This window comes from Equus asinus, chromosome 2, assembly GCF_041296235.1.
Source record: "Equus asinus isolate D_3611 breed Donkey chromosome 2, EquAss-T2T_v2, whole genome shotgun sequence".
NCBI classification, from domain to species: Eukaryota; Metazoa; Chordata; class Mammalia; order Perissodactyla; family Equidae; genus Equus; species Equus asinus.
Window position 1 is genome coordinate 63,200,973 of NC_091791.1, and position 23,598 is coordinate 63,224,570.

Genomic DNA, 23,598 nt, shown 5'->3' on the forward strand with positions numbered 1-23,598 from the left:
TTTCAGTGAGTTGGAATGTTGGCATTTGGACAGTCAAGCTGGTATAATGACTACTTTTACTCTTTCGTCTCCTATTCTCTGTGCTATTGTTTTAAGATCTAAAGCAGCCTCACCTTTAGAAAGCCAAAGTATCTCCAGCTGTTGACATAGGGAAGCAAGCCCTTGACATATTGAGTGGATATAGTTTGTCTTTTTCACTGGTTTAGAGAGATTTCTCTCACATTCTTCTGTTCAAAGGCTTCTGAGAAACAATAACTCATATGCAATAAAGGAAAGCTGGGTTTGGAGATATTTACCAGGTAATGACCTTCACTTTTCTTAGGCACCTAGGAAATAGTTCATTGTGCTAAGATGGTAACTAAGACTTCCAGGCAGAAGGTAAATGATCCGAACTCTATATTTTATTTATTTTATGGTATATTTTTACATAGTAGGTGATCAGATAAGTGAATTTTAATGAACCTACTCTTGCATAATGTAAATGGAATGCCTTATAGAAGTGTTATTTTCATGGAAGATCAAAAGATATAAATGAAAGTCCTTTGCAAACTGTTAATTGTTCTAAATTTAAGAATCAACTGAGGGACCAACTGTAGAGAAAAATACCAATAAGTGACAGAACTCATGTGTAACAGCCTCAATGTTTTAATCCACATATTTGGTAAAGCTTTAAAACGAAAAAGAAGAAAGTTAATTTGCACTTTACAGATTCAAAAGATGACAGAGAATTAACACAAAATAAAACAATAAAAAGGAAATCTATTTATATGATTTTATTTATAAAACATCCTACCTTTCATATAGGTGTTTAAAGATCTTTTTCTCCAAAGAGTTAAAAAGCATAGTGGTCACAGTTGTCTTCCTGTTAGAAAATGGTGTTTCTTTAAATGTGTCTGAGTTTAAACATAAATCCTTAGTGGTACCTGCTGTCCTTGTCCTGCCTTCTCAAGCTGGCCTCTGGGTCTACAGTTAATGGTGATTCTTGTGGTTCGAGTCTCTTCCTCCGGGGGGCCCAACGTTTTACTTAGAACAAGCTAAACTTTTCTCATTTTTTCAGCTTCTTTTATAATATGGCAGCACCTACTGTCATTTCTTACCATACGCAGAATACTAATATTCTTTGACAGGGTAATAAAACAAAAATTAATCTAAAAAATAAACATCTTAAAAGACTAGCAAATTAAACCATATTCTAATATGTCATTTGGAGTGTGAAGGACTATGGCCCTTTGGGGTTATACTTAAACCGAATTCTAGAGGTTATAGCCAGAGGATGGCCAAGGTGACCTAGAGAAGTTCACTGTAAATCATTGCATACATATGACTTTCCAAGCACATAATGGATGTCTCTAAATGGGAAGGACAGAAGGAGCAGTTATTTTATCCATAGTTTAAAATTTAGCTGTAGTAACGTGTTAAAGGGGGTTGGGGGGAGGACCACTATTGGGTTATTTGTTTTAAATCTCCTAAAATTAGGAATAGTTTGGGACAAAGAAAAGAATGCCATCAAGGTTGAATCCTTTTAATCCAGAGTGCATCTCTTTTTAGACAGAGTGACCCATTTCTCTAACTTTGCAAAATAGACTGATTTTTTGAACCTTTGCTTTTCATTTGTTTATCTAGTGATGGACAATCCAGTTTCTTAAGAAAACTGACACATTATTTCTTCCTCTTCATTTCTCAGAGACTCCACAGACAGCTACAAATGTGGAAAGGTTGGGAGCACATCTTTTTCACAAAGAAATCTTTAATTCTGCCCTGTAGGGTTTTTCCCGCAACCATTTCCTGTGATCTTTCAAATAGGTTCATTAAAGATCTGGGTGTTCTGAAGTGATTCTTTGATGTGGTTAGTTCTGTTTGTGGTCAGTCTTATTTGTGGTTTATACTTGGCCAGAGCACTCACAACCTTGAAAGCCTTTTCCAGATTTCCTCTGTGTAGGTTTTAGCGGCTTCTGTGTACTCTGAATAAAATATTGCTGCTCTGATGCCACATGCCATGAAAATTTCATATTTTTCCTTAACTATAAGAACTGTTTCCCACCGTATTCTTTCCAATCTTCCTCTTGGTTTCAGACTGTTGGTAATATTTTGGCCTCACTTTTGTTTGGAGGCTTTGGGGTTTCTTGTTGCTGTTGTCTTTTTTGTTTTCCTGGTTTGAAATGCAGGCTAATTGTTTCTCTAGCTTTCTACTATGACTTTTTATTCATAGACGAAATATATTTGTGCAAATCTATCCACACATAGACTATTTTAGTTTCACTGGGGCGTTTGATCAAAGGCAGAAGACAGATTGCTGTTGCAGAGTTGTAAGTTATTTAACAAGATAGCAGGCTAAGTCCTAACTTACCCACTGGGTGAGTCTCTGGATGTTTTTTTTCCCCGTCTCCCAAGTTGTCTGGGCAAGGAAAGCATTTGTTCTATACTGTTTGTCTTCTGTTTCATTTGAAAAGCTCATATTTCCTTGGATTCTTTATTCATATTTTATGGTGTTGACTTTCAAGAATAAAGACGTAATTGAGAGACATGCCTGGAGTTCATGGTTTCTCATTAGCTGATAGTTGGATTGATTAACACAGTAGGATTATTCTGCTTGATCCTGACCTAACACATTGGCTCACCTTAGTGGACTATTGTACAAGGACAGTGGCAGGTGCAGGGAAGTGCCCACTTCAGCAGAGCTCTGACGTACTTGATCTGTTTCTCCTTCCCTCAGGAAAAGCTTTGCCAGCAGAAGTATAATGTCTCCTGCATAATGATCATGCCCCAGCACCAAAGGCAAGGATTTGGACGGTTTCTCATTGATTTCAGTAAGTGAAGTGCTTTATTTACTTTCATGATCCAGGAAGCTGATGGCTGTTAAAGGAAAGAGTAACACACAAAACTTTATTTAATCTACTTTGTTGTTTTTATCAATAGATAATGGATTTTCTATTTATATTTACATAGGTTGGAAAATCTTCCTCAAGTGAAAAATTTACTGCTGCTCACTTATTGTACTCTAGGAAATTGAGACTAGTTCTCTGTGCAGTGTCACCAGCTCACAAAGCCATTACCCTGAATGAACCGGCAGAATTACATTCCATTCTGTGGTGCTCATGCTCATTAGCACCAAAAGAGGCAATTATTTGCAATTAAAGCTAAAGGAAGTGTTATTTAAAAGGATTTTCAGCTTCCTAAAATTTTGCCTATAATCTTGTACAGTACAGAGCAGGAAAGGGATGTTTCTATTTAGAAAAACAATGCTTTCGATAGCCTATCCTTTGAGCCTCTCTAGTAGAAATAACTATCTTGTTTAGTTAATTTCCCTTGTCTATTATGGAAATTATTACAATGTTTGTATCTAGAGGTTGCCCAAGAAGTATTTTTGTTACACATTTGTATCTTCTGAGTCTCCTCAATTAAAATCAGAATAACATATAAAAGTATGCACGGGATAATGTAAAAAAAATTGGTAATTTTTTTCTCCTTGTTTATATTCAATTGGATGTATAAATGTAGTATTAAGGCTACATTTTGAGAATTGATTCAAAATACCCAAATAACACGAAGGTCAGGTATTCGATGATAATAGTCATTTCTGAGCACGTGAAAATCTGTCACTTGGGACTCTATACTTCTTCATTACCAGATTGTAATTTGTCTGATTTTAAACTCGAAGAAGGAAAATTTGGGAAATCATGTAATTTTCATAAGGCACATCAAATGCAAAAACCACAATGCAAATGTGCTCAAGGAAAATCATGAAGAAATATGTTGTGTCTAAATATGTATTATTATATATTAAAATATTAAAGTCTGGGTGTAAAATAACTGTTTAGCAGTTTTGGACTGATTTGTATAATTTGTTGACATTGACTTTGAAAGATATTCTTTTTTGAAGTATTTTTTAAAATTATTTTTGTATTTCAGGTAACATTTTGGTTATTAAAATAAATATTACCCTAGTCTTATTTATTCTTTTCTGATCTAGTTATCCCATGGAGGGCCATCTTACCAGGAGTTCACCATTTTTATTTTGCAGAGTCCTAGTTGTGATCAGTTCTAAGGGCAAATCCAATTGTCTTGTTATGGAGGTTTTTTTGGCCACCATTCATAAGTTGTTCATAAATATATTGTAATTTCTGATATACATAGCAGTGATTCAGGCCTTAAACTTTTTTCTTGTGTGAGGAAGACTGGCCCTGAGCTAACATCTATTGCCAATCTTCCTCTGTTTTATGTGGTATGCTGCCACAGCATGGCTTCATGAGCAGTGTTAGGTCTGTGCCCGGGATCCGAACCTGTGAACCCCGGCCCTCAAAGGAGAATGCGCAAACTTAACCACTATGCCACGAGCTGGCCCCAGGCCTTAAACTTCGTATGGTATCTGCATACCTACAAAATAAGGCAAACTCTTTAGCTCAATATTCAAGATCTTCCAACACCTAGTTCCAGCCTATCTTTTAGGCTTTTTCATCGACTAATCTTTTTATTCAAATATTCTGAGCATATTTTCATACTTTCATTCTTTGTCTATGTAGTCCCTTCCCTAAAATGACCACTTCCTCCTTCCCAGGCCTCTGTCTGTTCAAAATCCTACCCATTGTTAAGAGCCAGCTCAACATCCTCGTCGTTTTTATTCTGCCTCCTGGAGTTTCATCTCATTCTCTTCTTGGCTCTTTATCTCTGTAGCATAGCACTTAGACTCAATTCGCCCTTTTGCAGTAGTTATTGATATAACTGTCATACTTCCAACGTGCTGTACAGTCCTTGAATACCTTCTTCTTTGTGTTCAGTAGGATAGTGCTCAATAATCTGCATTAGATATACTTTTGTTGACTTGAATTGAATCTCCAAAGTGATTTGGTCACTGCCCACAATAAAATTAAAAAGGGACTGGTACGTACCAGGTAAAAATGCAAGTCTCTAAATATAGTATCATCTTGTTTGTACTGCATGATCTGGTACTGAGATCTTCTACATAAGAGAACAACCCAGGAACAAAGATATTCCCTTCAAATGCTAAATCTTCATGTTAACCATTTTAGTGAAAACTGTATTAGAGTCTACCTTGTATTTTTAAACATGAACTGTGGAACACAATGGAACCTTTCTGGATGGCTCAGGGCCCTCATGGTGAGTGCCGTCCATTGGGGTGTGTCCGGGCAATGCGGTGCTGAGGGTGTAAATTTAGTTTTTCTCTTTCCTCTACCCTTGGCCTTGCCCCTACACTGGAGTGGGTTAAGGAGTGTGGTGGAATGATTTGAATAAAGTTGAAATGGGATTGGTGTTATTTCTTCAGAGAAGAGGAGATTAGGGGAAGAATCTTATAACACTCAAAGAAAATGGGAACTGGTGTAAACCCAATAGAAATTAAATTTAAAACCCCAAAAATTCCTTGGCTGCAAAGGTTTTAAAGGAGATGGAGTAGGCTGCTGAAAATATTGATAGCATCTCCTTCTTTGGAGTTACTTAAAGTAATAGTAGATAATATCATTCTAGAATGATTCAGGTCCAATCTCTTGTAGAAGAGGAGATAAACCCCGTGACCTCTCATAAGCCTTGTCAGCCTCAGAATTCAGGGCAAAACAGATAACCAGGGTTATGGGTTTTCTAAAATCTGATCTGTTTTGTTTTGTTTTGTTTTTTAAAAATCATCTTTATTTTTTTTTTCTGCTTTTTCTCCCCACATCCCCCAGGACATAGTTGTATATTTTAGCTGTGAGTCCTTCCAGTTGTGGCACATGGGACGCCACCTCAGCATGGCCTGATGAGCGGTGCCATGTCCGTGCCCAGGATTCAAACCAGTGAAACCCTGGGGGGCCGACGTGAGCGCGCAAACTTAACTACTCGGCCACAGGGCTGGCCCCTGCTCTGTTTTTTTTAAGGGACCTCTTAATGGTTAGATTTATTTTCTTTTTATTTTGTACATGAGGCTGAGGGTCTTTTGGTCAGGGGATGTATTTTCAGTAATTCAAATAAAGTTGAAAGGCCGGAAAATCTTCATTTTGTCTATAATAACTGCTAGTTTAGGAAGCTGAAACAGGATACCAGCAGGAGGATGGCCATAGATGCCCAGCTGCCCGCTTGCACGCTGGTTCTAGACATGGGTGAGCTATGATGTGTTGTGTGCATGTAAAGAACCACGAATCCACAGCTCTCAACAGTCTTCTACAGGACAGTCGGGAGAGATGGAATGGCCACCCATGACACCAAATGCTGCCCTTGCAATAGGGTGTTATGTCTCTCTCCCTAGGACGGTTTATCTAGGATTTGTCAGAACAGGGCTCCCTGGGAGGTCATTTGCAGAGGTTGGCCAGAATGAGTAAAGGGAACCAACTCCCAGCTTGCTCATAAACCACCTCATGAGTTTTGTGACTCTTTGCCCAAAACTTAAGTGGGTAGAGGGGGAGGAGTGACTGTCATGGGTTGAAGTGGATACCACATCTCATTCTTCTGGATTCTGAGGTTCTCTCTCTTTCTCTGTCAGAAAATTTTAACGTCCTCCCCATCTCTGTTTACACACACACACACACACAGAGCACACTCTGTCCTACCAGACATCTCAAGACTTGAGAGAAGCCCACTTCCCACAAAACTTTTGTGATACCTGCTTTGGAGCCGTCCAGGACAAGGCAAGTAGCTGCTCTTCCTCCCAGGGTACTGCTGGGTATTGGGTACTAGAGTGTTCCCTGCCGGGCCGGGGCCTGCCCCTGCTGCCAGAGCTGCCCAGCAATGCCTTATCCAGCCCCCTATTTTTTCCTTTAATTTTGAAATAATTTCAGACTTAGAAAAAAGTTACAAAAACAGTGCCGAGAATTCTCATATACTCTCCACTCAGATTCCCCAGATGTTAACATCTTATCACATCTGCTTTCTGCTTTCTTCTTCTCAGTCTCCCTCTCTCTCCCTCCTCATTGCCCTCTATCATACTGATATATGTGTGTGTATGATATATACATAGAATTCTTTTCCTGAGTCATTTGAGAATAGGTTGTAGACCTGTTGCACCTGTACCCCTAAATATTTCAGTGTGTTTTTCTAAAAACCAAGATGCTTTCATACATAACTACAAATTGTCAAAATCAAGAAATTAGTGTTGACTCAGCACTATTATCTAATCCATCCACCTTGTTCAAATTTCAATTTTTGCCAGTTTTCACTAATGCCCTTTCTAGGGAAAAAAATTTTCCTAGTCCAGGATCACATATTGAATTTAGTTATTATGTCTCCTGAGTAATCTGGAATAGCACCTCAGTCATTTTTTGTTGTTGTTGTGGTTGTTTTGAGGAAGATTAGCCCTGAACTAACATCTGCTGCCCATCCTCCTCTTTTTGCTGAAGAAGACTGGCCCTGAGCTAACATCCGTGCCCATCTTCCTCTACTTTATACATGGGACACCTACCACAGCATGGCTTGCCAAGCGGTGGCATGTCTGCACCCGGGATCCGAACCGGCAAAACCCTGGGCTGCTGAAGTGGAGAACGTGCAAACTTAACCGCCGTGCCACATGGCCGGCCCCTGTTTTGTTTTGTTTTTTTATCTTGGCAGTTTTGAAGTGTGCAGGCGACTTATTTAGTACAGTGTCCCTCAATTTAGGCTTGTCTAATGTTTCCTCATGATTAGATTCAAGTTAGGTGTATTTTTGGCAGGAATACCACAGAAGTGATGCTGTGTCCTTCTCAGTGCAGCTTATCAAGATCAAGATCATCTGATAATTTATTTGTCACGTTACTGGCTTAAGGTGGTGCCTGCCAGGTTTCTTCATTGTCAAATAACTTATTCCCCTTTGTAATCAGTTAATATCTGGTAAGAAGATACTTTGTGATTGTGTAAATATCCTATTTCTCATCCAATTTCCACTTGTTTTAGCATTCATTTATGATTCTTGTCTAAGATAGTTATTACTATGGTAGTCACGAAATGGTGGTTTTCTACTTCCATTGTTTCTTCTACTTATTAATTGACATTCACTGTAAAGAAGAGCTTTATTAGTTTTTTAATTACTTCATTTACCTAATTATTAATTTATTTATATAATTACATACTCATGGATTTTTATTTTGTTTGATGGATTATAACTTGTTGCTACCATTATTTATTTTGTCAAATTGTCCAAGATTTATTCAGTGGGAACTGCTTCAAGTTCGTTCCTGTGTCCTTCTGACATGTCCCATCCATTTGAACACTTCCATACTTTCTGGTACAGTGTCATGTTCCGGATTCATCTTGTTCTTTCTCTGACCTAGCCCTAGAATCTCCCGTTTCTCCTAAGGGCCTTGGTTGTTTATACTGGAGAACAATATAGAAACAAGATCTTGGCACTTAGGTGTGCTGATTGCTACTGTGGTGTCACTGCTTCTAGGACCTCTCGGGTGGCAGAACTAAGAAAGAATGAATCTGTGTGTGTGTGAGTGTATACACACGTACATATATATATACATACATGTATATGCATACACACACACTGCTATCGTGAGTTTACACTGTAACCTTGCATTCCGAATCAACACCACTACAAGGTTTTATTCTATCCTTCCACATTTCCATATTTGTAACTCTCTTCTGTGACAGCGAGAAACCTGACTTCTGTTATCTACAGTCTATTTACTTGTGTGCTCGGTCCTAGAATGCACATTAAGTAGTTTCAGAATTGCTAGCTCTTACCACTGTGAAAAAGAAACCTCCTAACTAGAGGTCAATATTTGTACATAGTTCTTTTGACTTTACTCCAAGTATATTTAGTCCAAATACTGTGTTCAAATGTTACTTGGGTTAGTTCTTTTTAACTTTTTTCCCCTTCAGTCTGGTGATGTTATTTATTTGAGATAGAGTTAGGCTTATTTGTTTGTGTTATCCACTTTAGTTTTTTCTCTTTGCTCATTGCTTTTTTTTTTTCTTTTAGAATATAAAACATTAACATGATTTTCAAAGTTGAAACTATGTTAAAGAGTATACTCAGAGAAGTGTCACTCCCCTCCCCGATTCCCTCCACCCGTTCCCATTCCCTGATCCTTTCCTGCAGGTTGCCAGTCTCATTAGTTTCTAGTTTATCCTTTCCATGTTCTTTTTGTACAAATGAGAAGATAGATGTGTATTTTCTAATTTTTCCTCCTTTCTTTTACAAAAGGTAGCATACTATAGATAGTCTCTTACATTTTGATTTTTTCCACTGAACAACATGTCTTGGTAGTCACTCCATACTACTTCATGGAGATCTTCTTATTCTCTCCTGCAGCTGCATAGTTCTCCATTGTATGGATGTATATAGCTTATTCCTACTCTCCTAGGTATGGGCATATAGGTTGTTTCTAATATTTCACAATTTTAGAAGTGCTGTAGTGAGTAGCCTGGGCATATTTTGACTGATACATACTTATGTAGCAGTTATAGTCTGTTATATATACTTTTAGCTGTTTATGATTCTGCTTGGCTGGGCAGTGGGTGAGCAGATAATGAATTGTCCTTTACTCAAGCCTGCAAAGCCAGAACCTTGCCTGGGGAGCAGGGTGCAAAACCCATCCTCCTTAGCTGACCCAGGAGAGATTCAGGGAAAGGCAGCTGATTCAGCAGTAGGTTGCAGAACATTGTATGAGGCAGTGGTGAAAGAGGTTGGCATCATCACTTACTTGTGTGTTTGTGTAAATGCATTTATCTGAGTCTAAACTGGATAGTGGAGGAGGATGAGAAGAGTCATTTCATTCATTTTTTCTCTCTTCATTGAACCTTTGTTGATTGGGGCACCCTAGTCTACACTCTGCTAAACACCAGTGACAAAAATGAAGGAGACATAGCTTTTGCTGGGTGGTCAAGTTCGCTGACAAGTCAACAAGTGCTGGGCAGTATGTTTGTACAGTATACATTGAGAGCTCATAAGAAGTTGAAGTGGAAACATTCCAGGCTGAGGGAACCAGCATATTCAAAAGCATGACCATGTGAGAAAACATCTTAGATGTTTGAGCAACTAAAAAGACACTCCAGGCAGATTAAAGATTTAAATGATTAACAAAAAACAAACACACAAAAACCATTAAAAAGTGGAAGAAAGGATGTATATTACTTATCCAATCTTTGGATAATCAAGGACATCCTAGACATTAAAGCAATGAAAGAAATCACAAAAGAATATACAGATGGACTTGACTATATAAAAATGTAAAACTTCTATATAGTAAAATCTATTAATATTTAAAAGTAAACATAATGGGAAAGATGTTTGCAACAAATATGCCAGGCAAAGGTTTGATATCTGTAGTATTTAAATAAATATAAAAGGAAAGATTTAATAGCATGAAAACATAAACCCTAATAGAAAAATGAGCAGAGGATATGAACACAGAATGTGCAGAAAAGGAAAGTCATTGGTGGCAGCAACATTGCTGACGTTACCGAGTACTCCTATGTGCAACACTTTCCTAAGAGCACTGACTCATTCACTCGTCACAACAGTGATCGAGATGTGTGCTTTAAACTTCGTGGTATGGGTGAGGAAAGTGAGGCACAGTTACATAAGTAATAAATGCATAGCTGCAATTTGAGTCCTAGCACTTTGACTCTTAGCCACTACACTCCAAAGTCTGTCAAGTACAAATGGCTAATTAAAAGGTGAAAAAAGGGGCCAGCTGGTGGCATAGTGGTTGAATTCATGTGCTCCGCTTCAGTGACCTGCGGATCGCAGGTTTGGATCCTGGGTGCAGACTTAGCACATGCTGTCACAGTATCCCACATACAAAATAGAGGAAGGCTGGCATAGATGTTAGCTCAGGGACAATCTTCCTTGAGCAAAAACAGGAAGATTGGCAACAGATGTTAGCTCGGGGCTGATCTTCCTCACAGAAAAGAAAAGGCTCTAAGCTAAGCAAGTACAAAGTCACTTAGAAAGTTACATATGTCTTTTATATATTTATTATTTATTGCCCATCTCCTTCACCTAATGTAAGCTTCATGGGGGCAGAGACTTTCTTCTCTGCTATAGTCTCACCTCCTGGAAGAGCCTGGCACTTAATAGGTCCTTATTACTTGTTGAACAAATGTTAAATGAATTACCTTGAGAAGACCATTCTTTTCTTCTTCTTCTTCTTTTTTTTTTTTTGCTGAGGAAGATTTGCCCTGAGCTAACATCCATTGCCAATCTTCCTCATTTTTCGCTTGAGGAAGACTAGCCCTGAGCTAATATCTGTGCCAGTCTTCCTCTGTTTTTTTGTATGTGGGACACTGACACAGCATGGCTGGTGAATGGAGTAGATCTGTGCCCAGGATCCAAACCCATGAACCTGGGCCGCCGAAGCAGAGCACGCAGAACTTTAACCCGTCAGCCATGAGGGCAGGCCAGGAAGAACTTTCTTGATGTACTTTCTCTTCTTATATGTGATTCTTAGGAAGAAGAATTTTATTTTATATTAGAACATCATCAGTCAGGTGTGGTCTGCTTACTTCCAAATGTTGTCAGGTGTGCCCTGACCTCTTTTGAGGTCTGGTATTCTTGTTCAAGCACAGCCTCTGTGATAAAATCATTTAAGTTGCATCAGAAAGAAGATTGGCATTATCTACTGTAAACCTTGGGCAAAGAAATGAGAGCTGTGACAAAATTCACATTTATACGTAGTTGGTTGAAGAGACGCTTTGCTTTTCCTTACTTTTATCAGATAATTCATTTCTTCGTGCATTTATTTTGGAAGGCAAATTCCAACTCTAGTCTTCAGAAACTGTCAAGAAAGCTTCTCTCTTTTCATCGTTTTCCCAGCAGCCCTCCTCCCTGGGTGAGCACAGTCAAGGCCATCATTAAAGAATAATAAGTTATGTTTTTGAAATGGTGCTTGAGTACTTTATAGCCTTTTTCTAAGATAGGAACCCCTCCCCCCACCTCCACCGTAACGCTTGTTGGAGGTTAAGACCAGCGGCTGGATCTTCAGACTTCTGCTGGGTTTTGGAAGACATGTTTTGACCTGTGTAATCAAGTATAATGGTAACATATGTTTTAATAGCTTTCTAGTTTATAATATAATAAGGAAAATGACTATTTTTCCTTATTTTCTCATTATAATATGTTGCCCCAAAAGCCTTTGTCGTGATTGTTTTATGTATTGGGCTGAAGTACAATATATTTAATATGCTAAAGATAACATCAAGGTTGAAAATGGAACTCTCAGTGATTTATTTAGAAATTAACTGTTACTGAATGCATTGAAATGAGGCAGTGCAGCCAGCAATTGCTGTATCTTTTTTTAACTAAGCTTGTCATAAATAAGAGCAAATAAATAGCTCTTATAGAATAGTTTGTATTCATTGCTTCAGTGAAAACACCGTAAATATGAAACATACGGTCTACAGCTACCGTTTTGCCTTACATAGCTTAGAATTTTTTCAAGTTTTGGCATGCAGGTGGATTTTTTTTAACAAATCTTTTGTCTGTTTGGATTTCTAACATTGACAGGCATTTGCAGTGAGTCATTCTGAAACCCACTGCTGGGCAAATTCCATTCAGATAATTGGTATGAGAAAACCTAATTTTCAACATTTAATGGAACCTTAGCAATGCCATCATGAGGCCTGTCACTTGTCACTGCCGAAATCCAAGCCATGAGCACAGTACCACACACATAGTACGTGTGCCCAAAAGGGTTTGTTGAGGGAGTAAATGAATGCCCAGATCTAGTCAGTCCTCTTCTTTGTGTCACTGGCAGCACCTACCAGGTTCACCCAGCTAGCTTATAGCAGAATTGGTGCTTGATCTCAGATCTCCTCAGTCTTCGCTTTTTTCACTTATTTATCCCTTCATCCCTTCCTTCAGCAAATGAGCTTTACATGGACTGTGCCAGGGTTGACCTAGGTGATGAGACCATAAGGATAAATGATCCAGCCCTTGCCCACAGGGTAGTGGACGGTCAGACACGCAGAGGATTCATCCCAGCATGCAATGCTGCGTGTGAGGGGCACACATGGGACTCTATCAGGCAGAGGAGGGAATGCTTCCAACTCTCTTTTCCATTTTCCCAGCACAGATAAATGCAAGGGAAGCATTTTTCCATTATTAAAACAAGATCAAGAAAGATTTTGTTCTGATTCGTTGAAATTAGTGCTATACCTGTTTTTGGTTTCAAGGGAAATATTCCCCTTAAACATATTTTCCAGCTTGTAGTATTATATTGGAAGTAGAATATTCTAATTTCTTATATTTGATAGTTTGATAAGGTCCTCTTATGATGGTATTTCTAAACAACAGATTTATGATTTCAGCTGGTTGTAAGGTAGTATTTTTTTTTTTTTACATCAATTTGTTTTGGGTAAAGCATAGATTTTCTTTCATTTGCTCAAAATTTTCTTAGGAAAATACTAGTTAGGAATCTAATTTTTTTCTCCCCGATGGATTTGTGGTTAACATGTTTTTACTCTAATATTAATGCTACATTTTCATGTTTACCAATACGCAAATCTCTGTTTTATAATTATTTATAGAATCATGCTTTGGGTTAACATCATAGAGGAACTTCTTTTTTCAACAAAATTATTTTAAATTAATGTTTATAGAGTGCTTGAAAATAGTTGAATGGATTAAAAGTAATTCAGTTATGCATGTAACTATTTGTCCACATTGAAAAAAATATGCAGTGTGATTATATAGCAGATGGTATTCAAAAAAGTGTTGCTGAAATTTTAAGAAAATGTAATAGGTAGCCCTCACTATACACAATATATTGCATATATTCTTTTTAGGGGGCAAATTGAATCATTTAAATTGAAGTGAAGAATTCTTTCTATAAAAGGGAGTGATCCTTCTTTTCACACTAGATAGCAAGCAGGCAAAAATTATTAAGGTCTTGTCAAAAGGACTCAGGATTCAACTTAAAGAGGCTCCCACTGGACAGTAAATATAATAATAAAGATCACAATTGCAATTGATTGAAACTCACACATTCGTAATGACATTTAAAGACAAATTTAGATGATAGGAACCAATTCATAATCCTGAAAACTGGTGAATAAAGTATTTAACTTGCCTTTCCTATATGAACTATACCACTAGTAACCATATAGTAAATGAGGGGAAGCATCTTTTTATAAACTTATTGTAGCTAACAAATGAAATTAAATGAAATGGTAGAATTAAGACATCACCATTTTGCAATTCTGTCAGTGAATTAATGGATCTAGACATTGAACATCAACAGCAGCACATATTGCAACAGGGGGGATAATCAGAAATTATGTGCTTCCTGATCAAGCAACATGCCACCACCTGTAGTTTGCCAAAGTGCCGAACCCAAGTCTGATCAAGCCTCTGGATCCAGCTGCCATTTTGCAGGAACACAGAGGAAAGAGGAACCGACTGAACTGCCTTGTGTGTGTGTGCAGTCAGCAAAATCCAGGCTCTGTAAACTCGATAGGTCAAATGGCACCAGTTCATCAACAGACAAATTATAAAGAAAAGAAAGGGGTGGAGGGGGGAACCTGTAGATTAAAAGATGTTTCTTCTTCTTTTTTTTTTAATGGACAGGACTGTACTACAGTGCTTGGGGATATTTTAGTGCTAAAGTATAAAGAAACACAAGAGATTACTATTAAAGTCAGGATAGTGCTTATGTATGAGGGAGAAAGGAGGGGTGGTTGGGATGGGACAAATGGAAAGTTTTAATTCTTAAAACTGGAGAACTTTTTTGATTTGTTGCCAGCATTATATTAGTGATTTTTTAAAAGAGAGATACAGTTTTTCACCTTTGCTGCTTTAAGATCAAAACATGAGTACATGGGTATTTGGTGTATTGGCATCAATTCCATTTCTGACTTTGCAGAACCATCTTTAAGTGAAGGAAATGTACTGAAATTTACTAGAATCACATCTTCTCAAGCGTTGAGTCAAGTCCATTAGAGAATAGCATTCCTGTAAATTATGCTTCCACTCTTAAACCTAGAGAAACATAATTGAAGAGTTGTATGGTGATAAAAGAATGGTGTTAAATAGAGGGTTCTGACAAGGAACGGCTGTGCAGAATAGGGGTGGACTGAAGAGAAAATATGGAACAGAGAGGCCAACGAGATAAAGAAGAGACATTGCAGCACTGGAACTTTTCTTGTTCTTTTTCTGTTTTTCCTTCCTTTCTTTCCTTCTTTCCCTCTCTTTCTTTCTATTTTTTTTAAAAGATCCAAAATGAGGGAAAGCAATACTGGCAGGCGCTGTAAGTAGGAAATTGCCCTGCCTCCTCCTAGAATGCTAGGTGTTCAGCGGTTCTTATTGGGGGCAGATCTTTAGGCACTAGAAACAGTGCTTATAGAAGAGAAAAGATGTTTAGATTTTTAAGAAAAGGAAAGAAAAAGGCTAGAATGTCTTAAAATATGCTGAAACAAGATTCTGCTGATTGATTATTGCAGAAACAGCCTCCCTTCTAATGAAGATGATTCTCTGTTCGTAGAAGTCCTGCCCTGTGGTTTGCCCAGTGTTGGAGCTTTTCCCTGCGAATTTAAGGAAGTTAATGAGATTTTTTTTCCTACCAAAGCAGAAGATGTGTCTGAGAATTCTGACGGACTTCTACCCCTGCAGCTTTTCAGTTGCATCAGTTAAAAACTTGGACCATCATGAATGTTTTTAGAGAGGAAATAAAATGAATGACGCCTGTGAATTTGTTTTAAATGTTGTTTATTTTACCAAATAATTTAGATAAATCTTTCTTGAAGAGGAAGAGAAATCATCAGGTCTTTTTCATAATCTGGAGCTTTTCAGAGGATTACTTTGAAATACCTCTCTGCCAACTTTTTGTGAATTAAGCATAAACTTTCTTTGACCTCATCACACATAATTAAATAGCTGTTGAAGGGTTAAAACCAACTAAAAAGCAATTCTGTATCTCGATCCCCATTCTCCTGCAAAATTATACAGGATGTCTCTTTCGGTTCTCAAGCAGGGTAATTACAAGAGACAGTTACATAATTTACAGTTTCAATCTGCTCGTCCATAATCACACGCTTCCACCTCGTTGTATATCCCCTGTGAGTATCTGCATTGTCCTTTGATTTGTAAATGATGATTGCAGTACGATTGATTGCTTGCATGTAGCATATTGAATTGGTTCTTAAAAAATGAACTTTAGCTGTTAACATGTCTATTTGAGTTCCTGTTATTTACGTAGTTTGTGGTTCTTGCGTTCAGCACTTGCATACTAGTTAAATTAAACTCCCAGAGCTTTTTTCCTTATTAAATTTGGAAAATGGAGTGTTTATATACAACCTAGCTAGAAAAGTGCCTAGAACACAGTAGGCACTCAACTGTTGAACACACTACTAAACCATTCCAATCCTTTCAAAGTTGAATGGAGATTCTCTGATTAACAGTGACCACACAGAATGAAGGCTCATGGGGATAAGATTAGCATATTGTAGCTAAAGCTGTGCTAATACTATTTTGCTACTGAAGTCTTAACTTTTAGGGAGCCCATCCAAATAGTGGACTTCGAGAAAGGTATCGCATACTAACTAGAAGGGTAGTAATTTTGTCTTTTAACACTGTTAGTGAGGATATTTCATATGCTTTTGTTTTTTCAACAGCTAACATAAAACTGTAACCAATTTGGGCTTAAAGATTCCTGTAGGATTTAAAGGCTAGATACCTACATGACACCAAATCCACTGGCAGACCAGCTAGTCCCTTCATTGAACACCTCATCCCACCCCAGCTCCCACCCCCAGCCTGCATGCCATGTGTGCCGCACCTCCATCAAAAGGGTTTATCAGTAACCCTGTGGGAAGACCACCTTTTGTTGCCAGAGGCTTTTTACCTCAAATCCTGTTTGAAAGCTTATAGAAGATAAATAAATAAGTGAAAAAAGAAGTTTTCGATTTCTGTAGACCAGTGGAATAAGACTGTTTTTCTGGATGACCTGAGGACAACTGGAGATGGTTTCTCTCCCTTACATTTTCAGTATCAGTTCCTGAATCAGATTGGGTGATGGGCTGTGCTTTGATTTTAGGAAGTTATCTCAAAGACAGACAGATTTTCGTCTGAAATGTGCTTTGAAAACAAAGAAACATTTCAGGGAGATTTGTACTCCCACTTTTTCCTTTCTTCAATCTTGCTGTGTATTTGTGTTTCCTTTGTGAAAGCTCACCACTCAGAATTGGAATTACAGCATACTTTGTCTAGTTTTTGAAAATTACAGCTAGTGTGTAGACACACACACACAGAGTTTTAGGGGGTTGTGGGAGAGCAAATGGAAAGGCAGTTGCTCTTCTAACGTCCTGTCTCCCAAAGCTTGGTTCTGAAATCAGTGGTAGTGTCCACGCTGATGTAAACACTCCCCTCACTCTGCCACATAGGATTAGGCTGGACAACTAGATGTTAGAGTACACTATCTCAGCTGCCCCACAGAACCTCAGACCTGTAAAAGTGGGCAAAAGAAACTCTAGTTTTTGCTTTTAGAAGTTTATTTAAGGAAAAGTTCAATTGTAATGTTTTAGCAGCAGGAGAATGGTCTTACAGGTGATGCATTATAAATACATGTAGTTACTTGCTTGGAGCAGATGCTTTATTTGAAGTGTGTATGTGTTTAATTCAGGGTTTAAAATCTTCTAACTCTTCAATGGTAAATTCTTGTTACTAGGATTTTGTAACTTAGATGTGAAAATTTTATCCAGGTTTCAACTTGGAAGAATTAAATTAGTTTCTGAAATATTTTTTCAGATTGAATCTCTAATGTAGACTTCTGCCTATTTATGAGAGAGGAAATAATTTTAAATGCCAAATTACTTCATCTTAAAAAAAATTTTTCTTGTAAATTTGTTTTTCCTAAAATTTTCCAAAATTTAAAAGTGGTTTGAACTGTGGAAAATCAAAAAAGAGAAGGGCATTATTCTGACATATCTTTCCAATTTCTGTTGCTTTGGAGCCCACGGTACTGGAACTTTACCATTACCTAAGTAGAAGTGCCTTTGAGTGACAAATCAGAGCTTTACTTAGATTTGTAATAGGCAGTGGGCTTCAGGAAGAATCTGATTACGCCCCAAATATATTTAAAGAAAGATATTTTAAAAAATTCTTGCCTTCCCCACATGATTTTAGTCTGTAGGTGATATTGACACTGTGATCTCATTCCATGATCATTTTATCCTTTGCCAGAGGTGCCTTATTTTCCCAACAAGGAAACTGAGAGGCTGAGTCTGTTTCAGTCATAGAAACAGATTGACCATACATGGTCATCTTCTTAGAAAGAAACAATATATTCTTCTAATACACCAGACCAGGACCTTGCTCGTTTGGTGGTGACATGTCATACATGAATATTCATCAGTTAAATGTTTAAATAAATGAAACCTGTGTGAAGTCTGTCACAGAGCTCTCTTTACCAAGTGACCGTCTCCTCCCTAGCCTCTTAGATGTCTCCATTTCCCCCAAGATTCACCTTCTACTTGGATCTCTTATTAGGCACCACTGCTACCTCCACAGCCCTTTGGGGTGGCAGAAAGGGAGAAGAGTGATTGGTGGTGTACCATCATTTAAAATCTGGCCAAGATATAGTCCCACACCTTTTGCTTAATATAACCCCCAATACATCTGAGACCAGCCTGGCCTGAGACAGGCAGAAGTTGAGATTGAGTGAGGTACAGACATCTGGAGTTTTTAAAAGCCCCTAAGTGATTCTAATGTGCAGCCAGAGTTGAGAGCGGTTGGGCTAGACTAGAGGATAGAAAAAGGAAAAATAGGGAGAGACATTCTCACTGAATTAGGTTATCAGTTATAAAAATACCACTGACTCATCTTTCGCCATCTGTGGCTGTCTAACAAGGGGTCTGTCTCTGGCCCTGGTTCCTCCCCTACTCAGGAGCTCATTCACAGATGTTCACCCTCCTCCACACAAGGGTGCTGCAGAGGGAGGAGAGTTCCCTTTCCTGCTGCCTGATGCCCTATTTGTGAGTTCATTACATGAGTTCATGTAAGCACCTACCTTTTCTCTGCGTGACTGACCACCACCTTCAAGGGAGTCCACACTCATGCACGGAATCACAGAACTCATCTGGTAAATTCCAGCATAGTCTGTAGGTTTGTGCGCGCGCGCACACACACACACACACACACACACACACCCCCCACACCCCACACCCCCAGAGGAGTCAGGCCCCTACCACACACCTTCCACTGGAGGGAGTTAAAGAATCATCATTCCTCTCCCAGGTGGACTTGGGGGACAGGGAGTGTTCAGTAAGAAAGACCGGTGGCCCTTCTGAATAATGGAGGAGGAGCTTCATACCAGAGCAGTCTGCTGTGAAGCTGGTGGGATCTTTGAGAGGGAAGATCTTAAAAAGGGGCTTAGAGAAACAGACTGTTATGTGACCCAGGGCATCCAGCCTTCCTTCCCCAAAGACCTGCTGTCTCCATTCTCTGGGTTTTTACTGGCTCAGGCCATTTTCTTAGGGACACACTTTGGTCTTCTAGAACATTTAGGTCTTTGTTTCATTTGTCCTGGGACTGTCTCTGGGTTCTGCTGAAGCCCTCAAGCAGTCATTGTTATTGTGGTTTGATGGGCTTGCTGTTTCCTGAGGGTAGTCCTTGAAGTTAAGAACTTAAGGGCCAAAGGGAATTTGAGAGGGCGCAGAACTGTGCTTACTGGAAACTTCCAGTCATCAGTTTCCTGAGATCATTCCTTAGGCAGAATATGGGGGTTTTTTTCATTGCTTCTTCCATTAATTAAATTTATATTTGAGTGGTTAGCTGGGGGATGGGGGGACTTCTGTCTGAGGCAATGGAGTGGTTTTCAGGTGCCTCAGACAGAAGTAGGAAAAGAAAGGTAGCTTTTCTCAGTCTGACTCTATAGAGCAGTCTGTCTCCTTCCTTCTCTCCAAATTCCATTTCTTTCCCCTACATTAAGGAGATCTAGTCACCCAAATGATCACCTTGAGATTTCATTAATTCAGTATGTTAAATAATAATAATAGCTAACACTTACATGGGGTTTCTGTATTATACCAAGCACTGTTCCACATGCTTTGTATTAATTCATTTAATTGTTACAACAACCCTGGGAGATAGGTATGATTATTCTCCACGTTTTATGGATGAGGGACCTGAAACACAGGTTAAATAACTTGCCCGAGATCACACAGCTGGTGCATGGTAGAGCCCCAGGTTCCATTCCAGGCAGTCTGGTTCCAGAACCTTGCTCTCAACCAACCCATAGTACCCCTTCTGATCTGTCATACTGTAATCAATAAATGCTGTATTGTTTTAAAATACCTTTGGCCTTGTTTTCCAATTTTTAAAAATTCTTCTCATGTTTTAGTTAATGCAGATGGGCTCAAAGTATGGTCCGGGGACCCCTGGGGATCCTTAAGTCCCTTTCATGGAGTCTGCAAGGTCATAACTGTTTTCAAAGTAATACTAACGTACTGTTTGTCGTTTTCACTGTCATACTCTCATGAGTGTACAGTGGAGTTTTCAAGAAATTTTATGACCTGTGATATCACAACAGACTGAATGTCAAAGCAGATATGAGAATCCAGCTGCTTTCTCTTTAGCCACATGTTGAAGAGGTTTGTGAAAGTGTAAAACAATGCCACTCTTCTCACTACTTTTTTGTATTTTAGGAAATGTAATTCTTTTCATAAAAAATTATGTTAACAAGGTGTATTGGGTTTTTAATGAATTAATAAATATTTGTCAAATTTCTCAATAAAGTCAATAGATATAGCCCTTATAAATAGAAGCTTTGAAATATTTTTTTTGAACGTAAAGAGGTCCTGAGACCAAAAAGTTGTAGAAGCGCTGATGTAATGTATTAAACCCTTGCTATTCAGTCATGGTCCATGGTATAGGCACTTGTTAGAAATGCAGAGTCTCACCCCCTCTACCCCAGATGTACCAAATCAGAATCCACTTTGTAACAAGAGGTGATTGCTTGCACAGTGAAGGTTGAGAAGCACAGGCGTAGAACCTATGGACAAAGCCACTCAGCACCTCAGTGGCCTCTAGCTAAATTTCAGTCTGGTGGGGCTTTGGAGATTCCTGTCCCCAGTTCTCTATCACCAAGAAGGTAGGGGAGGCCTCCTCACCTATCTGAGATTCTTCAGTCACACTCTCTAGTCAGTGGTTCTCCTGCTGCACAAAATGGTTTTCACATGCTCATCAAAACCAGCAACTCTGTAGCAGAATTCATATCAGTGGTCCTCAAACTTGTGTGCGTCAGAATCATCTGGAGGACTTGTTAAAGCACAGGTGCTGGGTCCCGCCCCCTGAGTTTCTGATGGGAAGGTCTGAGAATTTGCAGTTCTAACAAGTTCCCAGGTGCTGCTGATGTTACTGGTCTGGGGGAGCCACCGTCCACCCTCTGAAAACCACAGGTCTATAGAGAGTGGACTGAGAAGTCTGTTAAGAAGTCAAGTAATATTTATTCAAGTTGTTATATAATTACTTCAAGCCCGTAGAACTATGGGAGAGACGTCTTAAATTTCCACATTTTCAAAGCCAATCTCTTAAAATAGAAAATACCTGAACAATTCAAAATTTCCATTTTTGCTAGGGAGGCATCTATATCTTTTAGTAAATGGAAAGCAATAGGAATTCAGGCAGGTCACAGGTCATTTAAAAAAACACTCCTGTTCTCTTAAACAATGGGAAAGCTAAGGTTCAGCTTTCTTTTTTACCAATTGCAAAATCACCACAAAATTTCAGCAAGGAGACATAAATAGCCTGTCAAGTTCATTTATCACTATTTGATAATATGCCATTCAGCCACTTGGTCACAGAGCTGCTTAATCCTAGAAACTAGTAACAGATGAGTGTGGACCAGTGAATTTCTGTCCCCAAGCACGAGATATGTGATTAGAGCCGTTGGATTTCCTCTGCTCAAGAGCCACCATGAATCCCTGGCCTGGTGTCAGTTCCCAGACTCGCACACCCGCTGCTGTCTACTGATAGGAACCTTTCAGCAGGGTTTGCTGAGTTAAACAGGTATCTGATGAAAGGTGTGTAATCCTTGAAGATCATCTTCCCCTAAAAGCAGCTAGTGACCCCAAACTCACATAATCCAGGCAGATGGGAGTTGGGAGTAGCTTGCCAAAGTTTATGCTTTTGTGTTTGAGAAAGTTCATGTGGTTTGGTTCCAAATGGTAGAAGATGAAGGTGTGCAAGGGTTGAGGGCAGCTGCTTTTGTGGGGTAAATCTTTATCCTTGCCTGTGAACATTATGCCACTTCTCGTCCAGTCTGCAATCTGGAAATATTGCTAGTTTAAAAGGAAGGAATGTTTCATGTTAAACGAGGGTTAACCTTGCAATTAATGTGCTGGGAGTTCAATTAATTTGGGAATTTAGGTCTGCAAAAACAAATCTTGACCTTGTCTAGATAGTTTCTTCCTTATCCTAATGGATCTGTCTCCACAAAGGCAACTCTTCTATCACTTTTTTTTCCTCCCCCTAGGAGGGAGTTAACCATTTCAAACTCAAAGGATCAGGACTAGTTAACATGAAAACTGATTCTCTTACTACAAGTAGGTCAGTCTTAACAGAGGTGATATAAATTTTGGTCCCATGCAGTACAGCTTAGAAATGCTTACTTTTTGCAGATATCGCATTGTTCTTATTTTCCCTTTAAGCAAACACCTTGATAGTCTTTTGAATTAAGTGTGTAAGGCGTGTACTGAAACTCAGACCTCACCTTCCCTGGGTAAGTAGCTCCAGTGAAGCAAAAGAAGCGGCCAGCTTTCGCTGGTATCGAGATAGTGGACGTAGGTGAGGAGTTTATGGGCTAGCCAGCTTCCAATTGCAGGCCTGCTGATCACAGAGTAAGTGCTATTCACCAGCACCCCTGGCTAACAGACCATTTAAAGGGAATAATTTCACCAGCAATTAATTGTACTGCAGCTACTGAGATTTGTCCTCCAAACATCACTTTGTTTTCAGTCTGAACAGCCAGGTTTCCCCAGGGATAGTTCAGGTTTCTGATGGAAAGTATCCCGAGTGAAGGAGAGGTGTTAGAGCACCATGGGAATCTATTCACCAGGGGTGTGTTGTACTTGTTTCAGATGCTTCAGGATAATACACCGGCTTCCAAGATAAGTGCTTTTTATTTCCCTGCATCTTAGATCAATTATTTGGAGTCTTTTGGTAAGTTAAATTTAAGAGCTGTAACTTAAACCACCACATCTCTATAATCACTTAATAAGTAAATGTTCTTACCAAAAATTATTCTGTCAGTGGGCTATAGTAATTATGATTTGAGGAACCTAGAAAAAGTAGGAGGAAACAAAAGATGGCAAGAAATTCATTATTTAATTTTAATTTTGTTTTTGAGGAAGATTAGCCCTGAGCTAGCAGCTGTGCCTATCTTCCTCTAAGAAATTCATTATTTAAAAAATGCCATATTATGAAGGTCAGAGTAGTGAAGCTGTAGCTTTTTTGAGGGAAAGTGCCTGCTGCAGGTAGAAAATTTGAATTATATATTACATCCACTTAGTGCACAAATGGATTAGACGTGACAAAACTTTCTTCTAAGCTATATGTTTTAATATATTACAGGTGATTTCACTTGACAAATAAGGAATCAGAAATTTATTCTTGGTCATTTTGATTGTTTAAATGGATTCCATTTAAACCAAAAATTTCTCCTGCGGGAGGAGGCTCTGTGGACTTACAAATGGCTCTTG

The 23,598-nt window shown here is 38.8% G+C and overlaps 1 protein-coding gene across 14 annotated transcripts in view; it reads left to right on the plus strand.

The window, feature by feature from the left end:
- The window catches only part of KAT6B (lysine acetyltransferase 6B), a 193,285-nt gene that overhangs the window by 155,766 nt on the left and 13,921 nt on the right, over window positions 1–23,598 (plus strand). For all 14 annotated transcript variants that reach the window (XM_070490727.1, XM_070490773.1, XM_044757489.2 and 11 more), the window contains one exon: window positions 2,714–2,807. In XM_070490727.1, coding sequence (XP_070346828.1) covers window positions 2,714–2,807 — 94 coding nt within the window. The remainder of the gene's footprint in view (window positions 1–2,713; window positions 2,808–23,598) is intronic.